This window comes from Astatotilapia calliptera, chromosome 5, assembly GCF_900246225.1.
Source record: "Astatotilapia calliptera chromosome 5, fAstCal1.2, whole genome shotgun sequence".
In the NCBI taxonomy this organism is placed as follows: Eukaryota; Metazoa; Chordata; class Actinopteri; order Cichliformes; family Cichlidae; genus Astatotilapia; species Astatotilapia calliptera.
This window is the reverse complement of record NC_039306.1, coordinates 21,574,250-21,583,728: the sequence shown is the minus strand read 5'-3', so window position 1 is coordinate 21,583,728 and position 9,479 is coordinate 21,574,250. Positions and strand designations below refer to the sequence as shown.

The following is a 9,479-nucleotide window of genomic DNA, read 5'->3' as shown; positions in this document are numbered from 1 at the left end:
GTACCAGAGTATTGAAGGCACAGGATGTAACTGCGCAGTCTGCGTGTCTCCATTAAACATCTATCTATAGTTAATCTATAGATAGATAGATGTTACCTCCTCGCTGTCTGCGTGTGTCACTGCCTGCTGCTGGTGGAGCCTCTACACTACTTGCGCTGTCTCACTGTCTACATGACGGCTCACCAGATCCTTGGTTAACAACGTGTTAATGCGATGAACCTGGAATGCATTGATTATGGCTGACCTACGGATGTCACTCGCTGTCCTGGTTGTTCACACTGTCCTATACACAGCCTGCCAGGGTGAGTAACTTACTGTTTGTTTTGTCTGAGGACTGTCGCTACCGCTGTGGAGCCGACGCTCCGCGAAGTTAGCTGCTAGCTAGCGCTAAACTAACCATCATTAACCAGAAAAAAACAGGTCAAACCTCCTGCTGTCGATACGGGGAGCCTTTCACTGCATGTTTATAAATCATGTTATGTTATCTGTCTATCTATGTTATCTCGTCCACGTCGAGGTTTGTTAGGTGAGTCTGATACAGCAGGTAAAATAGGAACTCAGGTAGCAGTCTGTTTATACTGAGAGCTACCTTAAACACCAGTTCCTGTATGCGTCCTTTAAAAGCATCCAGGTATCAGGCACCTTTGAAAAAATGGCTTAAAGTGTTGATGCAGAATCGATTTAATGAAATTACTCGTGGGTAGGAGTGATGCGTTGATGAAACTCTGCTAATCTTCTAGCTACAAAGGTAGTAATGTGTGCATTATAGCCTATTGGAGTAATGCTGGACAGTAGGGATTAAATCATGATCATGGGAGCGATTTTGCAATTACTTTATATGGCGCTATTGATGATGTGTATCATAATATGATATAGCCCAACTGGCATTTAATTGTCCTTAGATGAGATGGTCACATGGGGCATGTCTGCTTTGTGCATTCATCTGAAAATGCTGCTTCACGATGAAGTCTGATGTTCATAATATATTTTCCCTCACATATTGTGTTTCTGCAAAAGTTTATTTTTAATTTATTAGTTTTTAGTATATTGAAATGCTCTAGACAGCAAACTAATGCTAGTTATTGATGTTATTACATTAGAAAATAGTTCCAAAAACTTGGCGGACATTTTTTTCTTGTTTTTTCTTTAACTTGTTGAAAGCTTTCAGTGTGGTTGAAAACAGGAAAATTAAAGTGAACAAAGTCGGTGGCTCAGCCTGCCAAATTCCTGTGCTGATTATGAAGGCTTGTGTCACTGAAAAAAGCAAAGTAGCATGCTTCCATTGTAAATTACTTTACCCACTTGAAAAGTTTTATAGGTAGCCATCTTTGCTTTTGCATTTCTATTTTATTTAATTTTTTTGTCAGACACGGTAGCTTTGTGCCGCTTGACATCTTTGTGGTTTCAAACACAACAATGTATATTAAAATTGTGACATTTCTAGCTTTGGAAAATCTGAAATGTCAGTCTTGTTTCATGTTTAGTCAGCGTTTATCTTCCTTTTTTCTTCTGTGGTTCTTCTATTTCTTGCGTCCAGTATGTGTGGGCATGTGTGAGTCAGCACTACAAAATACATTGTAGCCCATTATATTTCCCCCTTTATCTCCTGGATGTGTGGCTTTCTTGTTGTTGTTGTTGTTTTTATCAATCCCATCCGGCACACAGGCTGTTGAAAGGTCATTTTCCCACTGAGAATTCCCTGGCAGCTCTTTGAGAATAACTGGAATGCCACATCCCATTCTTGCCTAAATAGCATTACTCCATTTCAGAGGAACCCAGTCTCTTGGTTGCCTAATTATACTAAGCGAGTTATTAAAAAAAAAAGAAGAAAAAACACTCTCCTGCACCTAATGCAATGACTGCACTTTTAACACTTCCTCTACTTCATATTTTTAGCACTTTGCATTGAGATATTTAGTTATGCGGTATATTTTGGCATCCTTGGCAGGAAGTAGCCTTAAACAGATCCCCCCACAAACCAGTAAGAAGCCAAAAAGGGAAATAGCTGCATGTTAAACAGCAAAGCTGATCATTTAAAAATATTTAGGCTTTATTTATGGCTTTATAAGTTGTAGTAGATAGTAAAGCTGTATGCCAAATTACCAATACCAATATCAGTTCTTCACAGGTGTACTACATGTACCAAATCATCAAAATCTTCATTACTTTAAGCTCACAGGAAATATAACCACACAGTAACATGTGCTTTCAATCAAACTGCAGCTTTAAAAAGGTGAAAAACAGACCTTTTTTGAATGATTTAAAGTAGTATGTATGTTTCTGAGATTTTCCTGAAGCTGCCTCACCACCCTCTCAAAGCACATTTCCATCATGCAATGTATTTTAGGAGAAGAGTGTGCTTATTTACAGGGCACAGTACCTCCTTTGAGGTGTTTTAATGTCTCCTGACATGCTAAAACCAGCCTACAATCCTCACATATTTGTGTGAGGTTTTGGGACACAGCGGTAAGTCTTCAGGCTGTTGCTGCCCCCTGCTGTGTATTATAGGAGCTGTAAAATTCTCTCTAACTCTTCAGTACTTAAACAGTTTTGTGCCAGCGGGTCACAGTTCGCTTGACTTCATGCAAGCTAATGGTCTTGCAAATGTTTTGCTATGTCTCTTCAGCTCTGTGGTGTAACTGCACCACTCCTCTGTGTAAGAAGTCTGACTTCCAGTGTGAGACCGATGGGGCCTGCACGGCTTCCACCATCTTCAGCAATGGAAAACAGCAGCACAGCCGCGGCTGTATCCCACAGGAAGATCTCATGCCCCCTGGAAAACCGATCTACTGCCTCGGTGTAGAAGGCTACCTATACACGCAGTGCTGCTACACCGACTACTGCAACAGCATTGACCTCAGAGTACCCACTGGTGAGATTCACATTTAGTTACCTGTACTGTTTATATCACCAATGTCTGTGAAAGTCTGCTGTGCTAAATTAAAATTACATAGTGTTAAATGTCCTGCCTGTTCAGTGATCCCTCCAAAAGAAATCCACATAATATTCCACATTGGGAATCACCAGTAAAATTTAAATCAAAGCTGTGGGAAGTAGGGGGACAGGTTCTAGTCAGCTGTTTGCATATAGCCTTATTGTATTTCTTGACTGTCTTAAAAGACTTTGTAGTTGCAATGAATGCAACTCATTTACTCACATGCGTCTCTACAGAGGTTTAATTATTCTGGTGTCTTGGAGTTAAAATATAGTGTGTATATTTTTCCCAGCTGTGCGGATGAGTTCACTGAAGTTTTGGCTGTTTACCAAACAAAACAGAATAATTTGGATATTTTAAAGAAAATGAGCCTTTACAGGATTAATTTGCAATTACTCTAATTCAATATTTTTGTGATGCTTTTTCTTCCATTCCATTGTGACTCCATCAGAAATCGGGGGAGGCTACGGCCCGGGTGGGACATGGAGGCTCGTGGAACTGGTTGCTGTGATCGCAGGGCCGCTGTTCCTGCTGTGTCTGCTACTGTTGGTGGGTGCGTTCATATATCATTATCACCGGAGGGGCTACAACCACAGGCAAAGGCTGGAGGTGGAGGATCCGTCCTGTGACCATCTCTACCTGGCCAAAGACAGATCCCTGGAGGATCTCCTTTGCAATCTATCCACGTCTGGTTCAGGCTCTGGTCAGTACGCAGTTTGGTGGTGGAACTGCAGCCTGACAGTCATGTTGTGGATCTTCATCAGCTGGTATCTAGTAATCTTTTTCTATATTCATTTTTTTTTCTGGGCAGGTCTCCCTCTCTTTGTCCAGCGGACTGTAGCCAGAACAATCGTCCTGCAGGAGATCATTGGTAAGGGGCGTTTCGGGGAGGTGTGGCGAGGACGCTGGAGGGGTGGCGACGTGGCTGTGAAGATTTTCTCATCCAGGGAAGAGCGCTCCTGGTTCCGTGAGGCTGAAATCTACCAGACGATCATGCTTCGCCATGAAAACATCTTGGGCTTTATAGCTGCTGACAACAAAGGTGCAACCCAGTTATATGCAATATTTAATTTATTTAGTCAAAGAAACACAGTTCATCTTTTCAGCAGTTTACAAGACCTATTATGCATTTTTGTTTCACTGTGCTGTATAATAACTAGTTATCCTAAAGTAAAATGATCATTTCTCGAGTATCTTCATTTATATGTCTCTCCCTTAGACAACGGGACGTGGACTCAGCTGTGGTTGGTGTCAGATTACCACGAGTACGGCTCTCTGTTTGACTACCTAAACCGCTACTCCGTCACTACCGAGGAAACGATCAAACTGGCACTATCAGCTGCGAACGGCCTCGCACATCTGCACATGGAGATTCTTGGAACGCAAGGTAGTGTTTGTTATTCTATTGTGTAATCATGTTAATTCTATTTATGTGTCCTAGATTACACTTTCAGTAAATATGCAGTTTTTTACGTATGTTTCAGGTACTACATGTAAACTTCTGCCTTGAGTAAATAGCCTTCCTTGTTCTTCTGTATTGTGGCTGTGTTTGGAGTCTTTGTCATAAGATGATCAAGACACCTCCCTGATAGTATTGTTTTAGATAAAGAGTCTCTTTCCTGTACAGCCACAGTCACAGTAATGACGCAGTAACACAGAGGCAGGTCAAGTTTACTTTCTCATTTATACTCACCAGCCAGGCAAACCTGTTCAGGTGTTCCATATCTCCATATCTAATCAGCCAATTACATGGCTCGACTGCATGCATTTAGGCATGTAGACATGCTGAAGTTCAAAGTCTTTTAACATGGCATGGTCAGATGGGCTGGTCTGAGTATTTCAGAAACTGCTGACCTGCTGGGGATTTCCCACACAAACATCTCTATAGTTGGTGTGAAAAAAGAGAAACAATACAGTGAGCAAGACATTTGGAAGAAAATGTCTGGTTGATGCTGGAGGACCGAGGAGAATGGCCAGACTGCTCTCAGCTAATAGGAAGGAAAAAGTAATTCAAATAATCATGTATTACAGCCAATGTGTGCAACTTTCAATGCACAACGCGTCAAACATTAAAGCAGGAAACTGAGGCCACATTACACACTGGCTCAACAAAATTGCACAATAGAAAAACAGGAGATTAATTTCATGAATGTGCAGCAACTGTGTGATCATGTGATCTGTCATATCAGTATGGACAAACATTTCTGAGGAGTGTTTTACTGCACCTTGTTGAATCTGTCACACAAAGAATTAAGGAAGTTCTGAAAGTAAAAGGGCCAACCCAGGACTAGGAAGGTGTACCTAATAATTTGTCTGGTAAATGTATTCATGTAGAAACGACTGGCAGTTCAGAACATCAGTTTTCTGACTTATGTTTAAACTGGTATGCTGTAATTCAGTTTCATAAGCCAGTGAATTTAAGCATTGCTTGTGTGCACCTCCCTTACACTCTGTGCATATCTGCGTTATCAAAAAGTGCTTTGATCAACACCTTTTATCACTTCCACAGTAGTTTTAACTTTGCCTCCCCCAGCCACAGACAGGAAAAAGGCATCGGGCGTTGACAGCTGGACTTTTCCGTTTTTTGCAAGACTCTGACGTAACTGGCTTGAGTCAACAGACTATGTCACAACCTGATATTTAAATGTTACTCACAGAGATTGTGCACTGACAAAGGCGACTGTGATATTTTGTAATGTTTTGCATATTTTGGTTAATCAAAGAACAATGTTTTTTTTGTTGAATGGGCGTGTAAGCCGTGTTAAGTTACAAAACAGCTGCTTTTCAGTGATTTATGTTCCATTTTTTTAAGGCTTGGTCTCACCTATACTTATCTTTGAACATTTTTCTCTGTTGAGTCTGCTTGATCATAAATTGTTGCAAAAGTGGAGGAGTAATTCTAACTTGTAGTAAATGAAAGTTTAAAAAAATGGTACTTGCACGAACAGGCTCTATTTTCATGTTGACAAAACAATTAGATGCAGAAGAAAGTATTAACAAGTGACTGTTTTCCTTCATGTCATGATAGGAAAGCCAGGCATCTCCCATAGAGACTTGAAGTCCAAGAACATCCTGGTGAAGAAGAACTGCACCTGTGCCATTGCCGACCTGGGCTTGGCTGTCCGTCACGACTCTGCCACGGATACGATCGACATCGCGCCCAATCAGAGAGTGGGAACCAACAGGTCTTTCTCATCTGCTGACTTAACGCTGACCATCGTTTCTCACAGATATCTTCTGACATCTTTCCCAGAATATCCCTTTATCCTTTACGCCAGCACAAACCAGGACTGTGTTTATGTTCCCCAGGTACATGGCCCCAGAGGTTCTCGATGAGACCATAAACACAAGACACTTCGAATCATTCAAATGTGCTGACATCTACGCTTTAGGCCTGGTCTACTGGGAAATTGCACGCCGCTGTAACAGTGGAGGTTGGACTCTCTTTGTTTTCTCTTCGGATACTTGAACTGCCTTGTTTGTTGTTGTTATTTTTTTCCTCTCGTTGGATATGCCAGAGACGGCACTGATCTGACCTCACACTATTCTGTGTTATCAGGTATCCATCAAGAATACCAGCTGCCCTACTATGATCTGGTACCGTCTGACCCGTCCATAGAGGAGATGAGAAAAGTGGTGTGTGACCAAAAGCTTCGACCCAATATTCCAAATTGGTGGCAGAATTACGAGGTATGAAAATTAAGTTCAAATCGAACTAAAATCTGCACTTACATCAGAAAGATCTTACTTTTGCAGTTTGGGCCTTTATTTATATTTCTAATTATAACATTGCATTCATCATCTTAAACTAACAGTGTAACCTCCACTTAGGTTCTTTGCTTGTGGTGTTTCTGAACTACACTGTTGGCTTTGTTACAGCTAGGACAACACATAATAGAGTTCATTCATTTCCAAGATTCACTAGTTTGTGAGTCTTTTAGTAATTTCTGTGCAGCTCCATGTGTAGCGTGATAAAGCATAGTTTCCCCCACCAGAGAGCAATGATTACTTTAGTTTGTTAGACTGAGGCCACACCTCTTTATCTTTAAATACACACATTTGTGAAAGAGGTAAAGAGAGCTCACTAAATTCCAGTGTGGTACTGTAACAGGATGCTAACAGTCAATTCATGAAATCAGCTGTAAGTGGTATCATAGCAAAGTGGATGCATTTAGGAACTACAGCAGCTCAGCCGCAGAGTGGCAGACCATGTAGAGTTACAGAGCAGGGTCACCAAGAGCTCTTCAGCAGAAAAACTGTGCATTAGGGGCTTCATGGCATGGGTTTGCATGGCTAAGCAGAACGTGTGGAGGCACTCTGGTATTTTTGTTTGCATACATTGCAAATCTTGATCACAGTTCCCAAAAAATCCACATTTGTTGAGATTTTTTTTTTAAGCCAATCATGAAAACTTTTTAAGTTTAAATGATATTTTTCACAATGATCTTATGTTTTTGTTTCAGTTTGTTATATATATTTCCGTGTTGCCTTTTCCGTAATGTGTACAGATCATTGGTGATCTGCGTTCATGCTGAATCTGATAGCCCAAACTACAAAAATAAGACCCAGAATGAAATAAACCGGGTTATTATTAAAACTGCTTTTCTACATTGTTTTGATTCTTATTAGTGTTTTATGTGAATGAATTAGGGTAATCTGATACTTGTATTCTTCAGTATAAAGTAGCACTCAAATGCTGTTCATAGAGTGTCTGAACTACTTTGTGTCATCACCACCATTATTTATATTGCAATACAAGCTCTTAAGCCTTACTGGTGTTTTCCTTGTGCTTATCAGGCCTTGCGGATCATGGGTAAAATCATGAGGGAGTGTTGGTATGCTAACGGAGCTGCACGCCTGACGGCCTTGCGCATAAAAAAGACGCTGTCCCAGCTCAGCATTCAGGAGGACATTAAAATCTGAGCATGTGTGAGACAGCAGAGCACTGAAGAGGACCCGGCCCCTCCATCCAGACTGAGAGGAAGGGGTCGGGCCTTCTAAAGAGATGGCACAATGAAGAGTGGCACTTTGTAAAATTTTACCGCACAGACACTTCTGTCAGGTTTGAAACCACTTTATTTCTGACAAACCCTACCTCGCTTTACCCAGCCAAAACATACAGGAACACCTTCCCTGTCTCATCCTTAGCTCCCGCTGCCAAACCTCGCCCTCTTTCCTCACCCTGTACGCTGCACTAACAGTTTCCTGAATTTCTTGTGTATGCAGTCATTAACAGCACATGTACTTAACCAAGTTACATTTTAAAAATCAGTTGCTGGTGTTTTATTGTTTCAAAGTGTGTTGACAGTAATTATTAGTTAGTAAACAGCATTTGCTTGTTTTGTCTTAGCAGAAGAGCATTAACTCATTTATACTGATTCTGTTATATCAGTAATTGAACACTGTGCGGGAGCTTGTGGGCTATCTGTGTAGGTTAATTCCTGCCATACCTGCAGCATTCAAAGGAAGATTTTATTGATACCAGTGTCATAGAGATCAGGACTCCTGGTACCCTTCAGCCCAGGAGAAATGAGGCCTGCACAGTTTTTACTGTTTCATTCTCTCAGAGTCTGAACACAGTGCAGAAACAAATAGAAAAAAGACTGTGGGGGACTCCTTTGTGAGTTTGTTATGAGATTGAAATGATTGCTAATAGGAACAGATAAGCTGTGAGTAATATTTACATTTCCTGATTCCTGACATATTGCATTGCTTAGAAATCCTTTAGCACAAATAATTCACCTGATTTTAGTCTGTTCACATTTAGAAAAGTACATATTTAGGAATTATTAAACATCACTAGGATGAAGAGCAGCAGCTACTGCTGACTTTGATCTTCATTAGCTTCAGACCACTCACGTAAAATACAAGATGCATGCAGATCCATGTGTTGTATGTTAGTATCATAGTCTCCTGTTATGAATGCATAACCTCAGATAAGCTTGTATACACAACATTCAGATATTACACTGCCCCTTCAGTGCAGTCCAGAATCCATGTTTAAGCTCATATTTTATACTCTTACAGCATGTCAGAGGTTTTTTTTTCCCCCCCAGGGCACTTTCCTCCTGATCAAGTATATTTACTGCACTGCACATACACTAGCCTTTTAAGGTGATACTTCAGTTTAGGTCTGAGTGTGTTTTTAGATGACTTTTTTAGCCTTTTTTTTTTTTTTTTTGTAGAGACAAATATTTACCAAATTACTTTGACCTGTGAAGTAACATCATTGTAGTTGTCAGGTGACCTGCTTATAGTACTTTATTACTGCCAAGCAGTATAAGTTAAATTCATATTTCTTTCTGTGCCCCCGTACCCCCATCATGCTATACCTCCTTAATGTGCATATTTTGCCTTATGTATATCACTTCACTCTTAACATTGTCAGAAATCACTGCATTTTTTTTATGTATTCAGGAAAAATGTGCACTTTCTGTCTTGAGCTGTATGCAGATTCTGCAGGTACTGTTTGCATGTATTCATGTGAAGTCTGACAGACCAATTGTGCACTACTACTGACCTCGCTGCATTAACACCAACCTTT

At 40.6% G+C, this 9,479-nt stretch overlaps 1 protein-coding gene across 1 annotated transcript; it reads left to right on the top strand.

Annotated features, from left to right (window-relative positions):
• The first annotated feature begins 13 nt into the window (after positions 1-13).
• LOC113022549 (activin receptor type-1B-like) lies at positions 14-9,116 on the top strand. Its single transcript, XM_026168047.1, has 9 exons — positions 14-302; positions 2,627-2,872; positions 3,387-3,638; positions 3,747-3,977; positions 4,155-4,322; positions 5,964-6,120; positions 6,245-6,369; positions 6,495-6,625; positions 7,733-9,116. Exons 1-9 carry the CDS (start codon positions 236-238, stop codon positions 7,856-7,858), a joined length of 1,503 nt encoding a protein of 500 aa, XP_026023832.1. The 5' UTR covers positions 14-235; the 3' UTR covers positions 7,859-9,116.
• Positions 9,117-9,479: the final 363 nt, after the last annotated feature.

Coding starts and splice junctions, on each gene's coding strand:
- LOC113022549 (XM_026168047.1), top strand. CDS start 236: ATGGCTGACCTACGGATGTCACTCGCTGTCCTGGTTGTTCACACTGTC. Junction 2,873..3,386: donor TGACCTCAGAGTACCCACTG/GTGAGATTCACA, acceptor TGACTCCATCAG/AAATCGGGGGAGGCTACGGC. Junction 3,639..3,746: donor CACGTCTGGTTCAGGCTCTG/GTCAGTACGCAG, acceptor TTTTCTGGGCAG/GTCTCCCTCTCTTTGTCCAG.